Source organism: Muntiacus reevesi, chromosome 5 (genome assembly GCF_963930625.1).
Source record: "Muntiacus reevesi chromosome 5, mMunRee1.1, whole genome shotgun sequence".
In the NCBI taxonomy this organism is placed as follows: domain Eukaryota; kingdom Metazoa; phylum Chordata; class Mammalia; order Artiodactyla; family Cervidae; genus Muntiacus; species Muntiacus reevesi.
Genome location: NC_089253.1, coordinates 8,573,590 through 8,595,798, shown reverse-complemented (window position 1 = coordinate 8,595,798; position 22,209 = coordinate 8,573,590). Strand labels below are relative to the sequence as shown.

General features: G+C 36.4%; 1 protein-coding gene across 1 annotated transcript in view; it reads left to right on the top strand.

The window, feature by feature from the left end:
* Positions 1-22,209, top strand: part of TMEM135 (transmembrane protein 135) — a 256,954-nt gene that overhangs the window by 28,169 nt on the left and 206,576 nt on the right. The window contains exons 2-3 of the mRNA XM_065936872.1: positions 2,860-2,987; positions 5,662-5,754. Coding sequence (XP_065792944.1) covers positions 2,860-2,987; positions 5,662-5,754 — 221 coding nt within the window. The remainder of the gene's footprint in view (positions 1-2,859; positions 2,988-5,661; positions 5,755-22,209) is intronic.

Genomic DNA, 22,209 nt, shown 5'->3' with positions numbered 1-22,209 from the left:
TTCATTAATCTATATGTCAGTCTCTTTGCCAGTATCACAAAACCATCGTGTAGCTGTATAATATGTCTTGAAATTGCATAGACTCATTCCTCCCAGTTCATTCTCCTTTTCAATGTTATTTTAGCTCTTATAGTTCTTTTGCTTTTCTATGTAAATTTCAGAATAATCTTCTCAACCTCTCCAAAACTTTTTCTGAGGTTGTAATAGGAACTGTGTTAAACCTATATATCACTTTGGGGCAGAACTGATGTTTTTCTATATTGAGTCTCTCTGTCTATGAGTATTTATTTATATGTTCTTGATTTCTAACATCAGCATTGGATAACTTTCAGCATATAAGTCCTATACAGGTGTTATGGATTTTTCCCGAAGTGTTTTAGTTTTTGTGGAGTTATAAATGCTGTTGTATTTTTAATTCGGTGGGTCCATGTATTCATTAGTCTCGTATAGAAATACCGGTAAGTTTTGTATGTTTGACTTCTTTCGTATGCCCTTGCTCAATTGCTTTATTAGTTCTAGGAGGGGTGTGTGTGTGTGTGTGTGTTTGTGTATGTAAATTGCTTGGGAGTTATGTTTACTAGACAGTTGGGTTATAGAGATACTTGTACATAACCCGATTGTTATAAGAGATATTATATGTGTTTCCAGGAACAGAAGAAATTTTTTCTGTAACTACTTGGGTATGAAGCAGCATACCATATTCTGCCCACCAGTCAGTTCAGTTCAGTTGCTCAGTCGTGTCTGACTCTTTGTGACCCCATGAATTGCAGCACGCCAGGCCTCCCTGTCCATCACCAACTCCTGGAGTTTACTCAAACTCATGTCCATTGAGTCGGTGATGCCATCCAGCCATCTCATCCTCCCGCCTTCAATCTTTCCCAGCAACAGGGTCTTTTCAAATGAGTCAGCTCTTTGCATGAGGTGGCCAAAGTATTGGGGAGTTTCAGCTTCATCATCAGTCCTTCCAATGAACACCCAGGACTAATCTCCTTTAGGATGGACTGGTTGGATCTCCTTGCAGTCCAAGGGGCTCTCAAGAGTCTTCTCCAACACCATAGTTCAAAAGCATCAATTCTTTGGCGCTCAGCTTTCTTCACAGTCCAACCCTCACATCCATACACGACCACTGGAAAAACCATAGCCTTGACTAGATGGACCTTTGTTGGCAAAGTAATTTCTCTGCTTTTTAATATGTTGTCTAGGTTGGTCATCACTTTCCTTCCAAGGAGTAAGCGTCTTTTAGTTTCATGGCTCCACTCACCATCTGCAGTGATTTTGGAGCCCCCCAAAATAAAGTCTCTCACTGTTTGCACTGTTTCCCCATCTGTTTGTCATGAAGTGATGGGACCGGATGCCAAAAGTCTAAAATGAAAGAGACTACTTTCTAAACCCTGAAGATAGTAGAATACCATTAGAACTGAGGAGATGGTTGAGGATCCAGGGAGTAATTGAAAATGACACCAATATTTTGTTCCTTAATAACTTAATTAGGTGAATGTGACGCTATTACCTGAGCTTGGAAACTCAGAATTAAAAGCACTTTGAGGAAATATAAGAAGTTCTGCTTTGGACAGGCTGTTTTTTTTTTTGGTTTTTTTTTTTTTTATGTTTTTGGTACATCTTTATTGACATGTGCAATAGACATTTGAAGTCTGGATTAAGAATTTAATGGAAATGATAGGGTTATATTGAAATTGCTACTTTGATATGATAGATGATGCTGTGGGAGGGAACATATACAGAATGAGTAGAGATCTGAGTAAGAAATGGTAACAAAGGAATAGCATTTAGAGATATAGTGGGAGAATGAGAAGACTGCAGTCACAGAAACTATAGAAACTTCTCTTTTGTCAACATTTTACCTATTTGCCAAGATCCATCTTCCAGACATTGTTGTCTGCCCGTCTCCATTTTGGTTGTGTTCTAATAGTAGTTCTATAGCAGTTCTATAACAGTTTCTCCTTCCTCTAGTCTAGCATTTAACACACTGCCATACTGTCATTAATTGTTTATATGTCTGTTTCTCTATCAAGTTCTTATGTTCCTTGCAGGCAAGATTTAGATTTACTCATCATTGTTTTTCCTGGGTATGGCATAATTCTTAATAACAGTTTGTTTAATTGAGTGAAGTAGCTTAACAGAAGCTTCTAAGAGGTAGAATAAGAAAAGAACTGAGAAGAGGCCGTTAGATTTCCCTTAGCACAGGGAAAGTGTTTCGCCCAGAATCTTGAGGAGTGAATGCAGGCTTCTTTGGTCTTCCTTTTCTTAAGTCTGTCTTGCCCTTTCTTACATTCCCTCTCATTCACTAATTCTGCCATCTTTTGTTCCTTTGATAATATTGTTTCACCTTGAATAGAACAGCGTTTCTTCATGGTACATGTGAGAATGCTACTGATCTAGTTCATAGTCCCTTTTCAATGAAACTGAATGAATGGTTTTTTATGATTTTCTAGTTTTTGTCACTGAAATTCTCTAATATTCAGGTTGATAATATCTGTAATGCAGTTTAGTTTAGCATTCAATTTCTATTTGAATTGAACTTCACTTTTTTCCTGTTTAAAAATATATCTTATTTTTCAGTTTAAAACTTTTTAAGGCACTATAAATAATTACCTCAGATTTGGAGGTTACCTATCATGTGATTGATCCATGTTGTGGCCCTTTACCTATTATACCTTCAGTAGATTAAAGTGTCTTCTTTCTGTCCCAAAAATTGAATTTTCATAGAGGATGTATAAAATACCAGGGTTTCTACTTGAATTTTTAAACATATGCTGTTATTTCAGTATCTTCCACATAAGAACTAACTTAAGTGGGAAAAGTTGGTTGGATTAAACAAAAGACCATTTTTCTTTTCAGATTGCAGCAGTTCTCCGGAAACGGAAATTAGACTATTATTTACACAAACTGCTGCCTGAGATCCTACAGTCTGCCTCATTTCTGACTGCTAACGGGGCCTTGTTTATGGCTTTCTTTTGCATTTTAAGGTTGGTACTCATGATAACCACTGGAGATTAATGCAAATTCCCTTTGTTGAAATTGAAACAAACAGATGTTTATATAAATGTTGGACAGGTCACTCTTTGTTTATTTTTTTCTCTCTGTGGCATGACATTTATTTATCTCAAAGAAAGCTTGCAAAACCAGGAGTTGTGGCCCTTTTGGCCTAAGATGTGATATAAACTTCAAATCATTGCTGTGATTATGTAACAAAAGTGCTTTAATAATTCATACATTTTCTGGGGCCCACTTTATTTACTGAGTTGTAAATGAGGATTTCTTTAACTTTTCAGTTTTATAGATTAGAAATTCAAAGCAACTGTCCATGATATAGCTTAGGTCCATATGTAGTGAACAGACTTCAAAAGGACCATAAGATGCTTGTGTTTATCTATAAAACTTCTGGCATATCCTACTGATGAAACTTTTGGTCCTGATTCAGTGCATTATCTGTGTCACATGCTTCATGCTATATATGTGCAGTTAGAATTCAGTGTTTAGTGTTGAGATGTACCTAACATATTTAGTATATATTTACTTCTTATCTTTCAAACAACCTAAACTAGTTATTTAATTTGTCAAGTTGAAATACTTCACATTGTATTATCTTACCCATTTAGTATTGCCCAAAGTAATTCTGCAGGTAAATTTTAATTGCAGTAAGAAATATAATTTCCAGGTGTCTTTCATAGATTCTTTTCCCTTAAGAACAATAACATTTATAAACTTTTAAATTGTGCAGAAAATAATTGATATAATTTATACTATTGAGTAAGTCATGCCTTTAAATTGACCTGAATAATCTGTGCAAGAAACTCTTTATCATGTAGTCTCTGGAAAGTTTCTAATACTTGTTAAAACTCTAAAAATAGGGTTATAGGATAATTAGGTTTAATAATAATAATAAATTATTCTTGAAGCACATTTATGTTATGTGAACCCTTTGGTTAAGTTGTGAAAACATTAAATACTAATTATAAGGTAACATGTGTACTCCTCCTATACCTGAGTCACTGAGTCATTTTCCTTTAATTCTTACATTCAATAATTTATTAAATCATTTGTGGATTTTATTGGAGGGAGAACTACCTCCAGTTTTCTCAGGCAGAAATTTTCTGATGCCCATTGCAGAAATATCCATGTTATTTGTAGATTTTCTAATTTTTTAAAGCTAATGAAAAAATAATTTTATTTGTGATTCTTGATCCTTATCTGTGTGTATATAGTAAATATTTTTTCCTATAATACATCATTTAGCAGTTGAGCAACTTTGTTAAGATACTTTCATATTATTTTTTTGTTTCTCCCCTTCTTAGGAATATATTGTCTTTGAAAGGAAAAAGGAATTTCCTAATATCTCCAGACTTGCTTTTATTTTCTCTTTGAAAACCCAAGAAGTTAATGGCCATTTGTAGTGAGACACCATAGTGAGACACTTTGCAGATTCTTTCTTTCAAATGATGTATTCTAGTAAAAGAAAAACTTTATATACACATATAACTAAAAGATATAAAATATTTTAGTAAGTGATGTGAGAGAAACTTATCCAGGCTTGTAGAAGCAAAAGAGAGACATTTGTTGAATATTTATCATGTGTTAAAAAATAGAAGTAGTAAAAAAAAAGAAAGATATAATGAACTTATACACAAAACAGAAAGAGACGCACAGACATAGAACTAACAAATTTATGAAAGGGGAAAGGTGAGGGATAAATTAGGAATATGGGATTAACATATACGCCCTGCTATATATAGGATAGGTAACCAACAAGGACCTACTGTGTAGCACAGGGAACTCTACTCAATATTTTGTATTAATAATAACCTATGATAGGTAACCAACAGGGACCTACTGTGTAACACAGGGAATTCTACTCAATATTTTGTATTAATAATAATCTATAAGGGAAAAGAATCTGAAAAAATATATATATAACTGAATCACTTTTCTATACACATGAAACTAACATGCTATGGTAAATCAATTATATATCAATAAAAGCTGAAAAAATTGTGATAGTGATAAAAATGATAATAGCAGTAACAATAGCTAACATTTTCTGAGTGTTTCCTTTGTGCCATGCATGGTGCTGGGAAGTAGCTCATGTAGCCATCATAACAGTTATATATGAAATAGATAATATATTTATTCCCATTTGATAGATGAGGAAATTGAGAACCTAGAGGGTTTGCAGAGTAAACAGTATTGGATCCAGGGAATGTCTGAATGAATATAACAGATTAAATTACTGCAAGGAGAGATACCTATTAGTTTGCTGTAGTAGTAGCCTGAAGAAGAGATGGTGAGGGACTTAACTGAGGCAAAGGCAGTAGGTTGGAGAGGCATTTGAGAGATAAATTGTATATGGAAATACTTAGGTGGATGACTCCATGTATGGAAGACAGAGAAGCCAAGGGTGTCTCCAAGTGCCCCACGTAGGTGAATGAGTAGTTGTTGATGTCGTTAACCTAGGAGAAGACGAGGAAGAGCAAGTTCATGGAGCCTGGGGAGAAGAGGAGTGAGCTTGGCTCTGGTCATGTTGAATTTGATTTGCTGTGGGACACCTAGACAGAGGGTAAACAGAGAAGGGAAACTTCTGTGTGTAATAACTGCAGTGACCAGCAAGAAATTTTATTTAATCCTTCCAAATTTCAATTTCAGGAAGATACTTGGAAAATTCTACCTATGGAGCCCCGGCTTTGGTGCCGCTTTGCCATCATCTTACGTGGCCATTCTAATTGAGAGAAAAAGCAGGTAAAATGTTGCGTATCTACATACTTAGTAGAACCATTCTCACCCAAATTAGAGTTTTGCTTTTTTTTTTTTTTTGCTTAGTGTTTGTTGTGGTCCAGGGAGGAGAAATATTTCCACATGTATTTCTCAATCTTGCAAGTATTTGATGGAAAATTTAATTTTATATTTATTTATGTTTTTAATCCTATGAAAAATGAAGATTGACATTATATAGTAGTAATACTCATTAGTCTTTGTTTACTAAAAATCTAGAGTCTCCTCTGATGTGCAAACTAAAATATGACATGCATAAATTCCAGTTAAAGATCTTTTCAGTAACCACAATACCATTGTCACACCTAAAAAGTAAACAATAATTTTCTTTATATTCATATATATTTGTAATTTGCTTTAGACTCATTACCTCTATTAAATCAGTTATTATTTTTAAGATATCTTCTCATTTAAAAAAACATTTTGTTATCAATTTGAAAATGTTCCATGTGGAATAATAAGGTTTCTGCAAAATACTACAAATGTTATGTAAAAGCTTTTCAGTCAAGTAAATTGTTGAAGTTAAACATTTGGCATAAAATAATTTTTGCCATCTCAAGAATATTTATTTTAACTGCTGCGACCTGCTTTAATTCCACCTTTATCCCAGATAATCAAGATAGTGTCATGTGTTAATCAAGATGGGGTCATCTTTCAGCTGATGAAGATGTTTGTTGTAATCATCGATCCTGTAATAAGAATATAGATAGATCTTGTTATATAACTAGATATTTACCTAAACTACCTGTTATTTTTCAGTCACTAAGTCGTGTCTGACTCTTTGCGACCCTCTGAACTGTAAACTGCCAGGCTCCTCTGTTCATGGAATTTCCCAGGCAAGGATACTGGAGTGGGTTGCCATTTCCTTCTCCAGGGGATCTTCTTGACCCAGAGATTGAACCCAAGTCTCCTGCATTGGCAGGTGGATTATTTTACCACTGAGACAGCAGGGAAGCCCTAAACGAGGCCATATTAATGCATTTTTGTAAAAGTAATAATATCTTTTTGTGATTCTCTGTTTGATCATGCTTTTGGATTAGTAAAATCACTAAAATCAAAGGGTGTTATAACCCCAGCAAAATCAAGTCAGTATTGCTAGGAACATGAGCTTCCCTGGTGGCTCAGTGGTAAAGAATTCTCCTGCAATTTAGGAGATGCGGTGATGCGGGTTTCATGCCTGGGTAGGGGAGATGCCCTGGAGGAGGAAATGGCAACCCACTCCAGTAACCTTGACTAGGAAATCCCATGGACGAGGAACCTGGTGGGCTACAGTCCATGAGGTCACAAAAGAGTCAGACATAACTAAGAGACTAAACAGAAATACTGCTCAGGAATATAGGTTACCCCACCCAAGAGGAGAGTACAGAGTAGTCATTAAATCAGTGTGGATACTGGACCTATATTATGTGACTTGGGAGACTAGCTCTGCCACTTACTGTGTGACTTTTTTTTTTTTTTTTTTACATATATATATATATATATATATATATATATATATATTTAGGCCCTTGGTTCTTACTGGTTTTTGTTTTTTTTTTTCACTTATTTTTATTAGTTGGAGGCTAATTACTTCACAACATTGCAGTGGGTTTTGTCTTACATTGACATGAATCAGCCATGGAGTTACATGTATTCCCCATCCTGATCCCCCCTCCCACCTCCCTCTCCACCCAATTCCTCTGGGTCTTCCCAGTGCACCAGGCCCGAGCATTTGTCTCATGCATCCCATCTGGGCTGGTGATCTGTTTCACTATAGATAATATACATGCTGTTCTCTCGAAACATCCCACCCTCGCCTTCTCCCACAGAGTCCAAAAGTCTGTTCTGTACATCTGTGTCTCTTTTTCTGTTTTGCATATAGGGTTATCATTACCATCTTTCTAAATTCCATATATATGTGTTAGTATGCTGTAATGTTCTTTATCTTTCTGACTTACTTCACTCCATATAATGGGCTCCAGTTTCATCCATCTCGTTAGAACTGATTCAAATGAATTCTTTTTAATGGCTGAGTAATATTCCATGGTGTATATGTACCACAGCTTCCTTATCCATTCGTCTGCTGATGGGCATCTAGGTTGCTTCCATGTCCTGGCTATTATAAACAGTGCTGCGATGAACATTGGGGTACACATGTCTCTTTCAGATCTGGTTTCCTCAGTGTGTATGCCCAGAAGTGGTATTGCTGGGTCATATGGCAGTTCTATTTCCAGTTTTTTAAGAAATCTCCACACTGTTTTCCATAGTGGCTGTACTAGTTTGCATTCCCACCAACAGTGTAAGAGGGTTCCCTTTTTTCCACACCCTCTTCAGCATTTATTGCTTGTAAACTTTTGGATAGCAGCCATCCTGACTGGCGTGTAATGGTACCTCATTGTGGTTTTGATTTGCATTTCTCTGATAATGAGTGATGTTGAGCATCTTTTCATGTGTTTGTTAGCCATCTGTATGTCTTCTTTGGAGAAACGTCTGTTTAGTTCTTTGGCCCATTTTTTGATTGGGTCTTTATTTTTCTGGAATTGAGCTTCAGGAGTTGCTTGTATATTTTTGAGATTAATCCTTTGTCTGTTGCTTCATTTGCTATTATTTTCTCCCAATCTGAGGGCTGTCTTTTCACCTTGCTTATAGTATCCTTTGTTGTGCAAAAGCTTTTAAGTTTCATTAGGTCCCATTTGTTTATTTTTGCTTTTATTTCCAATATTCTGGGAGGTGGGTCATAGAGGATCCTGCTGGGATTTATGTCGGAGAGTGTTTTGCCTATGTTCTCCTCTAGAAGTTTTATAGTTTCTGGTCTTACATTTAGATCTTTAATCCATTTTGACTTTATTTTTGTGTATCGTGTTAGAAAGTGTTCTAGTTTCCTTCTTTTACAAGTGGTTGACCAGTTTTCCCAGCACCACTTGTTGAAGAGGTTGTCTTTTTTCCATTGTATATCCTTGCCTCCTTTGTCTAAGAGAAGGTGTCCATAGGTTCGTGGATTTATCTCTGGGCTTTCTATTCTGTTCCATTGATCTATATTTCTGTCTTTTTGCCAGTTACCATACTGTCTTGATGACTGTGGCTTTGTAGTAGAGTCTGAAGTCAGGCAGGTTGATTCCTCCAGTTCCATTCTTCTTTCTAAAGATTACTTTGGCTATTTGAGGTTTTTTTGTATTTCCATACAAATTGAGAAATTATTTGTTCTAGTTCTGTGAAGAATACCATTGGTAGCTTGATAGGGATTGCATTGAATCTATAGATTGCTTTGAGTAGAATAGCCATTTTGACAATATTGATTCTTCCAATCCATGAACTGCTGTGTGACTTCTATGATTTATTCCTTATCTGAAAAATGGAGACAGTGATTAAGTACTCATATGGTTGTTCAGAGAATTAAATGAGTTAGTTATGTAAAAAGTGCTTACAAGAGTGTCTGACACATGGCAACTGTGTTGTGTTAAGTATTTTTATTGTTTTCTCCCCCATAAGTAATGAGAGTATTTTTCTGGCGATTGTAACTTCTTGATCAGTTTATAAATATGAATATTGGTTTTTGGAAATATGATTTCAAAGTATGTTACTCATATATGAAACTTTAAAGATGCTTTAGATCAAGTTTGCTTTGATTTATTTTTAGCACTTGAATGATAAGGTGGCATTTTTGAAGTTATTTGCCTGCATTTCAACAGAAAATGTTGAAATGAATACCTGTATAATCATCACCTAGAGTCAACCATAGTTAGCATTTTACTATTTTTACTTTATTTTTATGTGATTCTAAATCTATGTATGTGTGGTTATGTGTGTGTGTATGAACTACATAAAAGTACGTTGTTGCCATCATGATATTTTCACTCCTACATATGTTATCATCAAGAATATTCTAAAATAAGAATACTTTCCTACATAATTCTAGCACTGTTACCACACATAAGAAAATTAGAAGTGATTCCCAACTACTGTCTTGTCTGTACTATCCTAAAATAGTTTATAGCTGGTTTTTTTGAACCGGAGTCTAGTCAAAGTTGATGCATGGTGTTCTGTTTCTTTATTTTCTCTTGATCTAGGTTAATCATCCATCCCACTTTTATCGTCAATGGTAGTGGCTTATTGATATGACCAGGCCAGTTATCTTGTTGTGTGTAAAGTCATTTCTGGTTTTGTCAGAAATGTTTCCTCACAGAATTGTTTAAATGGTATTTCCTGTGAACTTGAAGTTCAGTCTAAATCTTTGATTAGATTTGAATTAAATATTCTTGCTAAGATTTACTTCATAGGTGATGCCAATGCCATCAAGAGGCCCAAAGTTCTCAGTAGTTCTAAGTTTGAATATGTGATTAAAGTGGTAATCACCAGATCTTTCTAATGTATTGTTATTGATGGTGAATTAGATGAATGGATTTCCTGATATTCCAATAATCTCTGCTTTGCTGGAATAAAGCTCAGTTGATCTTGAAATGACATCACTAAGTGAGTGAAGTTGCTCAGTTGTGTCCAACTCTTTGTGACCCTGTGGACTGTAGCCCACCAGGCTCCTCCATCCATGGGGTTCTCCAAGCAAGAATACTGGAGTGGGTTGCCATTTCCTTCTCCAGGGGATCTTCCCAACCCAGGGATTGAACCTGGGTCTCCCATATTGCAGGCAGATGCTTTAACCTCTGAGCCACCAGGGAAGAATAATCCAAGTATCTTCCTGAAATTGTAATTTGGAAGGATTAAATAAAATTTCTTGTTGGTCACTGCTGTTATTACACACACAATAACAGTTCTTTTATAAGTGGTTGACCAGTTTTCCCAGCACCACTTGTGAAAGATTGTCTTTTCTCCATTGTATATTATTGCCTCCTTTGTCGAAGATAAGGTGTCCATAGGTAAGTGGATTTATCTCTGGGCTTTCTATTTCGTTCCATTGATCTATATTTTTGTCTTTGTGCCAGTACCATACTGTCTTGATGACTGTGGCTTTGTAGTAGAGCCTGAAGTCAGGCAGGTTGATTCCTCCAGTTCCATTCTTCTTTCTCAAGATTGCTTTGGCTATTTGAGGCTTTTTGTGTTTCCATACAAATTGTGAAATTATTTGTTCTAGTTCTGTGAAAAATACTGTTGGTAGCTTGATAGGGATTGCATTGAATCTATCGATTGCTTTGGGTAGTATACTCATTTTCACTATTTGATTCTTCGATCCATGAACATGGTGTATCTCTCCATCTATTTGTGTTCTCTTTGATTTCTTTCACTAGTGTTTTATAGTTTTCTATATACAGGTCTTTTGTTTCTTTAGGTAGATATATTCCTAAGTATTTTATTCTTTTCATTGCAATGGTGAATGGAAGTGTTTCCTTAATTTCTCTGTTTTCTCATTGTTAGTGTATAGGAATGCAAGGGATTTCTGGGTGTTGATTTTATATCCTGCAACTTTACAATATTCATTGATTAGCTCTAGTAATTTTCTGGTGGAGTCTTTAGGGTTTTCTATGTAGAGTATTATGTCATCTGCAAACAGTGAGAATTTTACTTCTTCTTTTCCTGTCTGGATTCCTTTTATTTCTTTTGCTTCTCTGATTGCTGTGGCTAAAACTTCCAAAACTATGTTGAATAGTAGTGGTGAGAGTGGGCACCCTTGTCTTGTTCCTGACTTTAGGGGAAATGCTTTCAATTTTTCACCATTGAAGATAGTGTTTGCTGTGGGTTTGTCATATACAGCTTTTATTATGTTGAGGTATGTTCCTTTTATTCCTGCCTTCTGGAGAGTTTTTTTTTTTTATCATAAATGGATGTTGAATTTTGTCAAATGCTTTCTCTGCATCTATTGAGATAATCATATGGTTTTCATCTTTCAATTTGTTAATGTGGTGTATTACATTGATTGATTTATGGATATTGAAGAGTCCTTGCATTCCTTGGCTAAAGCCCACTTGGTCATGATGTATGATCTTTTTAATATATTGTTGGATTCTGTTTGCTAGAATTTTGTTAAGGAATTTTGCATATATGTTCATCAGTGATATTGGCCTGTAGTTTTCTTTTTTTGTGGCATCTTTGTCTGGTTTTGGAATTAGGGTAATGGTGGCCTTATAGAATGAGTTTGGAAGTTTATCTTCCTCTGCAATTTTCTGGAAGAGTTTGAGTAGGATAGGTGTTAGTTCTTCTCTAAATTTTTGGTAGATTTCAACTGTGAAGCCATCTGGTCCTGGGCTTTTGTTTGCTGGAAGATTTCTGATTACAGTTTCAATTTCCATGCTTGTGTTGGGTCTGTTAAGATCTTCTATTTCTTCCTGGTTCAGTTTTGGAAAGTTGTACTTTTCTAAGAATTTGTCCATTTCTTCCAAGTTGTCCATTTTATTGGCATATAGTTGCTGATAGTAGTCTCTTATGATCCTTTGTATTTCAGTGTTGTCTGTTGTGATCTCTCCATTTTCATTTCTAATTTTGTTGATTTGATTTTTCTCCCTTTGTTTCTTGATGAGTCTGGCTAAAGGTCTGTCAACTTTATTTATCTTGTCAAAGAACCAGCTTTTAGCTTTGTTGATTTTTGCTATGGTCTCTTTTGTTTCTTTTGCATTTATTTCTACCCTAATTTTTAAGATTTCTTTCCTTCTACTAACCCTGGGGTTCTTCATTTCTACCTTTTCTAATTGCTTTAAGTGTAGAGCTAGAGTATTTATTTGGCTCTTGCTTGTTTCTTGAGGTAAGCCTGTAATTCTATGAATTTTCCCCTTAGCACTGCTTTTACAGTGTCCCACAGGTTTTGGGTTGTTGTGTTTTCATTTTCATTCATTTCTATGCATATTTGATTTCTTTTTTGATTTCTTCTGTGATTTGTTGGTTATTCAGCAGCGTGTTGTTCAGCCTTCATATGTTGGAATTTTTAATAGTTTTTCACCTGTAATTCAGATCCAATCTTACTGCATTGTGGTCAGAAAAGATGCTTGGAATTATTTCAATTTTTTTGGATTTACCAAGGCTAGATTTATGGCCCAGGACGTGATATATCCTGGAGAAGGTTCCATGTGTGATTGAAAAAAAGGTGAAATTCATTGTTTTGGGATGAAATGTCTAACTGTTCTATTGTATCATTTAAAGTTTGTGTTTCCTTGTTAATTTTCTGTTTAGTTGATCTATCCATAGTTGTGAGTGGAGTATTAAAGTCTCCCATGATTATTGTGTTAATGTTAATTTCCCCTTTCATACTTGTTAGCATTTGTCTTACATATTGCGGTGCTCCTATGTTGGGTGCATATATATTTATAATTGTTACATCTTCTTCTTGTATTGGTCTTTTGATCATTATGTAATGTCCTTCTTTGTCTCTTTTCACAGTCTTTGTTTTAAAGTCTATTTTATCTGATATGAGTATTGCTACTCCTGCTTTCTTTTGGTCTCTATTTGCATGGAATATCTTTTTCCAGCCCTTCACTTTCAGTCTGTATGTGTCCCTTGTTTCGAGGTGGGTCTCTTGTAGACAACATATATAGGGGTCTTGTTTTTGTATGCATTCATCCAGTCTTTGTCTTTTGGTTGGGGCATCAGCCCATTTACATTCAACGTAATTATTGATAAGTATGATCCCATTGCCATTTACTTTATTGTTTTGGGTTTGAGTTTATACCCCCTTTCTGTGTTTCCTGTCTAGAGAAGATCCTTTAGCATTTGTTGGAGAGCTGGTTTGGTGGTGCTGAATTCTCTCAGCTTTTGCTTGTCTGTGAAGCTTTTGTTTTCTCCTTCATATTTGAATGAGATCCTTGCTGGGTGCAGTAATCTGGGCTGTAGGGTATTTTCTTTCATCACTTTAAGTATGTCCTGGCCGAAAGAGTTTCTATTGAAAGATCAGCTGTTATCCTTATGGGAATCCCCTGTGTGTTATTGTTTCTCTCTTGATGCTTTTAATATTTGTTCTTTGTGTTTAATCTTTGTTAATTTGATTAATATGTGTCTTGGGGTGTTTCGCCTTGGGTTTATCCTGTTTGGGACTCTCTGGATTTCTTGGACTTGCGTGATTATTTCCTTCTCCATTTTAGGGAAGTTTTTCAACTATTATCTCCTCAAGTATTTTCTCAAGGTCTTTCTTTTTGTCTTCTTCTTTTGGGACTCCTATGATTCAAATGTTGGGGCATTTAACATTGTCCCAGAGGTCTCTGAGGTTGTCCTCATTTCTTTTAATTAGTTTTTCTTTTTTCCTCTCTGTTTCATATATTTCTACTGTTCTATCTTCTACCTCACTTATCCTATCTTCTCCCTCCGTTATTCTACTGTTGATTCCCTCCAGAGTGTTTTTGATCTCATTTATTGCATTATTCATTATATATTTACTCTTTTTTATTTCTTCTAGGTCCTTGTTAAACCTTTCTTGCATCTTCTCAATCCTTGACTCCAGGCTATTTATCTGTAACTCCATTTTGTTTTCAAGATTTTGGATCATTTTCACTATCATTCTTTAGAATTCTTTATCAGGTGGATTCCCTCTCTCTTCCTCTTTTGTTTGGTTTGGTGGGCATTTACCCAGTTCCTTTACCTGCTGGGTATTTCTCTGCCTTTTCATCTTGTTTATATTGCTGTGTTTGGGGTGGCCTTTCTGTATTCTGGCAGTTTGTGTTTCTTCTTTATTGTGGAGGTGCCTCGCTGTGGGTGGGGTTGGATGGGTGGCTTGATTTCCTGGTTAGGGAAGCTTGTGTTGGTATTCTGGTGGGTGGAACTGGATTTCTTCTCTCTGAAGTACAATGAAGTGTCCAGTAGTGAGTTTTGGGATGTCAGTGGATTTGGTGTGACCTTGGTCAGCCTGTATATTGAGGCTCAGGGCTATGTTCCTGTGTTGCTGGAGAATTTGCGTGGTATGTTTTGCTCTGGAACTTGTTGGCCCTTGGGTGGTGCTTGGTTTCAGCATAGGTATGGAGGCTTTTGATGAGCTCCTATTGATTAATGTTACCTGGATTCAGGAGTTCTCTGGTGTTCTCAGAATTTGGACTTAAGCCTCCTGCCTCTGGTTTTTAGTCTTATTCTTACGGTAGCCTCAAGACTTCTCCAAGCACTGATGATAAAACATCTAGGTTAAAGATGAAATTTCTCCACAGTGAGGGACACCCAGAGAGGCCTCCCCTATCTATCACCAACTCCTGGAGCTTACTCAAACTCATGTCCATCGAGTCGGTGATGCCATCCATCAATCTCATCCTCTGTCATCCCCTTCTCCTCCTGCCCCCAGTACCTCCCAGCATCAGGGTCTTTTCCAGTGAGTCAGCCCTTCCCATCAAGGGGCCAAAGTATTGGAGTTTCAGCTTCAGCATCAGTCCTGCCAGTAAACACCCAGGACTGATCTCCTTTAGGATGGACTGGTTGGATCTCCTTGCAGTCCAAGGGACTCTCAAGAGTCTTCTCCAACACCACAGTTCAAAAGTATCAATTCTTTGGTGCTCAGCTTTCTTTATAGTCCAACTCTCACATCCATACATGACTACTGGAAAAGCCATAGCTTTGACTAGACAGACCTTTGTTGGCAAAGGTCTTTTTAATATGCTTTTTAATATGCTGTCTAGGTTGGTCGTAACTTTCTTTCCAAGGACCAAGCGTCTTTTCATTTCATGGCTGCAGTCACCATCTGCAGTGATTTTTGAACCCAAGAAAATAAAGTCTCTCACTGTTTCCATTGTTTCCCCATCTATTTGCCATGCAGTGATGGGACCAGATGCCATGATCTTAGTTTTCTGAATATTTGAGCTTCAAGCCAACTTTTTCAGTCTCCTCTTTCACTTTCATTAAGAGGCTCTTTAATTCTTCGCTTTCTGACATAAGTGTGATGTCATCTGCATGTTTGAGGTTATTGCTATTTCTCTTGGCAATCATGATCCCCACTTGTGCTTCACCAAGCCTGACATTTCTCATGATGTACTCTGCATATAAGTAAAATAAGCAGGGTGACAATATACAGCCTTGACGTACTGCTTTCCCAATTTGGAACCAGTCTGTTGTTCCATGTCTAGTTCTAACTGTTGCTTCTTGACCTGTGTATAGATTTCTCAAGAGGCAGGTCAGGTGCTCTGGTATTCCCATCTCTTTCAGAATTTTCCACAGTTTGTTGTAATCCACACAGTCAAAAGCTTTGGCATAGTCAATAAAGCAGAAGTAGATATTTTTTTGGAACTCTCTTGCTTTTTTGATGATCCAGCCAATGTTGGCAGTTTGATCTCTGCCTCCTCTGCATTTTCTTGATCCAGCTTGAACATCTTGAACGTCTGGAAGTTCATGATTCATGTACTGTTGAAGCCTGGCTTGGAGAATTTTGAGCATTAGGTTACTAGTGTGTGAGATGAATACAGTTATCCCCGTGGGATAAATCCCTCCTTTGTTGAAAACTACTGATCTATATCGTTACTAAATTTTTTGTCTAGTTTTATTGTTTACTGAGAGAAAGATATTAAAATCTCCATTCTGTTGATCTGGATTTGTCTGGTTCTCACTTTAATGCTGTCAGTTTGGTGTATACACATTTATGGTTGTCATTTCTTCAATGATAAATTGAACTTGTTATCAATATAAGATGTTTGTCTATAGCTCAGATAATTCCCTTTGCTCTGAATTCTATTTATTTGGTATTGCTATAACCACTCCAGCCATCTTCTTGCATTGTATTGAATTTCTTTCCAGTTACTTTCCAATCCCTTAGTTTTGTATTTGAAATATGAGTTTTGTAGATAACATGTAATTAGGTCTTGGATTTTTAGTTTTTAATTTTTAAAAACTTTATATTTAAAAATTAAGAAGTTATTTTTTGGCCAAGCCACGTGACTTGGGGGATTGTAGTTTCCCTGACTTGGTACCGAACCCAGGCCCATTGCAGTGAAAGCTGAGTCCTTACCACTCGACTGCCAAGGAATTCCCTGGGTCTTGGTGTTTTAAATCTATTTTTGCTAATTTTTCTCTTTTAATTAGATTAATTAGTCATTAACATTTGGTATATTTATTATGATGTGTCTAGATTAGATCCACTGTTTTATTACTATTTTTCTTCTTTTTTTCTTTCTCTGTTCCTTTTCCTGCATTCTTTTCCATTATTTGAGTTTTTTTTTTTTTTTTTTTTAGATGGTGACACTATGTGTTATTTAAAAAAAATTCTTCTCCATTCCCTTTTTAAAATGACTATATTTTGGGGGCAGGAGATTTAGGTTCAAAGCAAAATTATATGGAAAGTATAATGATTTTTCATATATCCAGATCTCTGCACATGGATGTGATGTGCTGTGGCTTAGTCGCTCAGCCATGACTGACTCTTTGTGACCTCAGGGACTGTAGCCCGCCAGGCTCCTCTGTCCATGGGGATTCTCCAAGCAAGAATACTGGAGTGGGTTGCCATGCCCTCTTCCAGGGGATCTTCCTAACCCATGGTTCGAACCTGGGTCTCTCACATTGCAGGTGGATTCTTTACTGCCTGAACCACCAGGGGAGCCCAAGAAGTGGGCTGGAGTGGGTAGCCTATCCCTTACAGCATCCTTAATTATCAATATCACAGAGTGGCACATTTGTTACAATCAATGCACATATGTAGACATGTCACTATCAGTCCAAATTTATAATTTCCATTAGGGTTCTTGGTTTTGTACATTTATGGATTTGAACAAATGTATAAGGACACATATAGACTATTATAGGATCTTGCAGAGGAATTTCACTGTCTTAAAAGTCCTCTGTGCTTGTGTATTAATCCCTCTCTCCCCTTAACCCCTAGTAACCACTAATCTAACTGTCTCCATGGTTATATCTTTTCTAGAATGTTATATAGTTGGAATCATACAGTATGTTGGTTTTTTAGATTAACATCTTTTACTTAATGATATGTGGTTAAGTTTCCTCCATGTCTTTTCATGGCTTGATGGGTCATTTCTTTTTGTTTTTTTTTTTTTTTCTTCTGAACTCTTTTATTTTATTTATTTATTTATTTATTTATTTTGGGATTGTACTCAGTCATTTATTTTTTATTTTTTTTTATTTTTTTTTAATATTATTTTATTAGTTGGAGGCCAATCACTTCACAACATTTCAGTGGGTTTTGTCATACATTGACATGAATCAGCCATATAGTTACACGTATTCCCCATCCCGATCCCCCCTCCCACCTCCCTCTCCACCCGACTCCTCAGGGTCCTCCCAGTGCACCAGGCCCGAGCACTTGACTCATGCATCCCACCTGGGCTGGTGGTCTGTTTCACCATAGATAATATACATGCTGTTCTTTCAAAACATCCCACCCTCACGTTCTCCCCCAGAGTTCAAAAGTCTGTTCTGTACTTCTGTGTCTCTTTTTCTGTTTTGCATATAGGGTTATCGCTACCATCTATCTAAATTCCGTATATATGTGTTAGTATACTGTAATGTTCTTTATCTTTCTGGTTTACTTCACTCTGTATAATGGGCTCCAGTTTCATCCATCTCATTAGAACCGATTCAAATGAATTCTTTTTAACGGCTGAGTAATATTCCATGGTGTATATGTACCACAGCTTCCTTATCCATTCATCTGCTGATGGGCATCTGGGTTGCTTCCATGTCCTGGCTATTATAAACAGTGCTGCGATGAACATTGGGGTGCACGTGTCTCTTTCAGATCTGGATTCCTCAGTGTGTATGCCCAGAAGTGGTATTGCTGGGTCATATGGCAGTTCTATTTCCAGTTTTTTAAGAAATCTCCACACTGTTTTCCATAGTGGCTGTACTAGTTTGCATTCCCACCAACAGTGTAAGAGGGTTCCCTTTTCTCCACACCCTCTCCAGCATTTATTGCTTGTAGACTTTTGGATAGCAGCCATCCTGACTGGCGTGTAATGGTACCTCATTGTGGTTTTGATTTGCATTTCTCTGATGATGAGTGATGTTGAGCATCTTTTCATGTGTTTGTTAGCCATCTGTATGTCTTCTTTGGAGAAATGTCTGTTTAGTTCTTTGGCCCATTTTTTGATTGGGTCGTTTATTTTTCTGGAATTGAGCTTCAGGAGTTGCTTGTATATTTTTGAGATTAATCCTTTGTCTGTTTCCTCATTTGTTATTATTTTCTCCCAATCTGAGGGCTGTCTTTTCACCTTACTTATAGTTTCCTTTGTTGTGCAAAAGCTTTTAATTTTCATTAGGTCCCATTTGTTTATTTTTGCTTTTATTTCCAATATTCTGGGAGGTGGGTCATAGAAGATCTTGCTGTGATTTATGTCGGAGAGTGTTTTGCCTATGTTCTCCTCTAGGAGTTTTATAGTTTCTCGTCTTACATTTAGATCTTTAATCCATTTTGAGTTTATTTTTGTGTATGGTGTTAGGAAGTGTTCTAGTTTCATTCTTTTACAAGTGGTTGACCAGTTTTCCCAGCACCACTTGTTAAAGAGATTGTCTTTTTTCCATTGTATATCCTTGCCTCCTTTGTCAAAGATGAGGTGTCCATAGGTTCGTGGATTTATCTCTGGGCTTTCTATTCTGTTCCATTGATCTATATTTCTGTCTTTGTGCCAGTACCATACTGTCTTGATGACTGTGGCTTTGTAGTAGAGTCTGAAGTCAGGCAGGTTGATTCCTCCAGTTCCGTTCTTCTTTCTCAAGATTACTTTGGCTATTCGAGGTTTTTTGTATTTCCATACAAATTGTGAAATTATTTGTTCTAGTTCTGTGAAAAATACCGTTGGTAGCTTGATAGGGATTGCATTGAATCTATAGATTGCTTTGGGTAGAATAGCCATTTTGACAATATTGATTCTTCCAATCCATGAACACGGTATGTTTCTCCATCTGTTTGTGTCCTCTTTGATTTCTTTCATCAGTGTTTTATAGTTTTCTATGTATAGGTCTTTTGTTTCTTTAGGTAGATATACTCCTAAGTATTTTATTCTTTTTGTTGCAATGGTGAATGGTATTGTTTCCTTAATGTCTCTTTCTGTTTTTTCATTGTTAGTGTATAGGAATGCAAGGGATTTCTGTGTGTTAATTTTATATCCTGCAACTTTACTATATTCATTAATTAGCTCTAGTAATTTTCTGGAAGAGTCTTTAGGGTTTTCTATGTAGAGGATCATGTCATCTGCAAACAGCGAGAGTTTCACTTCTTCTTTTCCTATCTGGATTCCTTTTATATCTTTTTCTGCTCTGATTGCTGTGGCCAAAACTTCCAACACTATGTTGAATAGTAGTGGTGAGAGTGGGCATCTTTGTCTTGTTCCTGATTTCAGAGGAAATGCTTTCAATTTTTCACCATTGAGGGTGATGCTTGCTGTGGGTTTGTCATATATAGCTTTTATTATGTTGAGGTATGTTCCTTCTATTCCTGCTTTCTGGAGAGTTTTAATCATAAATGAGTGTTGAATTTGTCAAAGGCTTTCTCTGCATCTATTGAGATAATCATATGGTTTTTATCTTTCAATTTGTTAATGTGGTGTATTACGTTGATTGATTTGCGGATATTAAAGAATCCTTGCATTCCTGGGATAAAGCCCACTTGGTCATGGTGTATGATTTTTTTAATATGTTGTTGGATTCTGTTTGCTAGAATTTTGTTAAGGATTTTTGCATCTATGTTCATCAGTGATATTGGCCTGTAGTTTTCTTTTTTTGTGGCATCTTTGTCTGGTTTTGGAATTAGGGTGATGGTGGCCTCATAGAATGAGTTTGGAAGTTTACCTTCTTCTGCAATTTTCTGGAAGAGTTTGAGTAAGATAGGTGTTAGCTCTTCTCTAAATTTTTGGTAGAATTCAGCTGTGAAGCCATCTGGTCCTGGGCTTTTGTTTGCTGGAAGATTTCTGATTACAGTTTCGATTTCCTTGCTTGTGATGGCTCTGTTAAGATCTTCTATTTCTTCCTGGTTCAGTTTTGGAAAGTTATACTTTTCTAAGAATTTTTCCATTTCATCCAAGTTGTCCATTTTATTGGCATAGAGCTGCTGGTAGTAGTCTCTTATGATCCTTTGTATTTCAGTGTTGTCTGTTGTGATCTCACCCTTTTCATTTCTTATTTTGTTAATTTGGTTCTTCTCTCTTTGTTTCTTAATGAGTCTTGCTAATGGTTTGTCAATTTTGTTTATTTTTTCAAAAAACCAGCTTTTAGCTTTGTTGGTTTTTGCTATGGTCTCTTTAGTTTCGTTTGCATTTATTTCTGCCCTAATTTTTAAGATTTCTTTCCTTCTGCTAACCCTGGGGTTCTTCATTTCTTCCTTCTCTAATTGCTTTAGGTGTAGAGTTAGGTTATTTATTTGGCTTTTTTCTTGTTTCTTGATGTGCGCCTGTAATGCTATGAACCTTCCCCTTAGCACTGCTTTTACAGTGTCCCATAGGTTTTGGGTTGTTGTGTTTTCATTTTCGTTTATTTCTATACATACTTTGATTTCTTTTTTGATTTCTTCTATGATTTGTTGGTTATTCAGAAGCGTGTTATTTAGCCTCCACATGTTGAAATTTTTAACAATTTTTTTCCTGTAATTGAGATCTAATCTTACTGCACTGTGGTCAGAAAAGATGACTGGAATAATTTCAATTTTTTTGAATTTTCCAAGACCAGATTTATGGCCCAGGATGTGATCTATTCTGGAGAAGGTTCCGTGTGCACTTGAGAAAAAGGTGAAGTTGATTGTTTTGGGGTGAAATGTCCTATAGATATCAATTAGGTCTAGCTGGTCCATTGTATCATTTAAGGTTTGTGTTTCCTTGTTGATTTTTTGTTTAGTTGATCTATCCATAGTTGTGAGTGGGGTCATTTCTTTTTGGAACTGAGTAATATTCTGTGGTCTGGATGTACCGGTTTATTTATCCATTGACCTACTGACAGACATCTTGATGGCTTCCAAGTTTTGGTAATTATGGATAAAGCTACTGTAAACCTTCAGGTGCAGGTTTTTATGTAGACATAAATTTTAAACTCCTTTGGATGACTACTAAGGGTTGTGATTGCTGGATCATGTACTAAGAGTTTGTTTAATTTTGTATGAAACTGCCTACTGTCTTCCAGAGGGTCTGGGCCATTTTGTATCCTCACTGATCCTGTTGTTCGATGTCTTCACCAGCATTTAGTAGTATCTGAATTTTGGCCTTCCTAATATGTTTGTGGTAGTATCTCATTGTTGTTTTAATTTGCATTTCCTTGATGATATATGTTTGTTGTGGGGCATTTCTTCATGCTTATTTACTTTAATCTCTATGTATATATATACCTAAAGTAGGTTTCTTGTATTTGACATATAATTGGGTTATGTTTTAGATCAGCTTTGACAACCTTTTAACTGTCATTCAGAGTAATTGGTGCAGTGACAAAGAATCCACCTGCCAATGCAGGAGACTTCAGAGACGTGGGTTGGATCCCTAGGTCAGGAAGATCCCCTGAAGTATGAAATGGCAACCCACTCGAATATTCTTGCCTGGAAGATTCCATGGACAAAGGAGACAGGCAGTCTGTAGTCAGTGGGGTTGCAGAGTCAGACATGACTGAGCATAC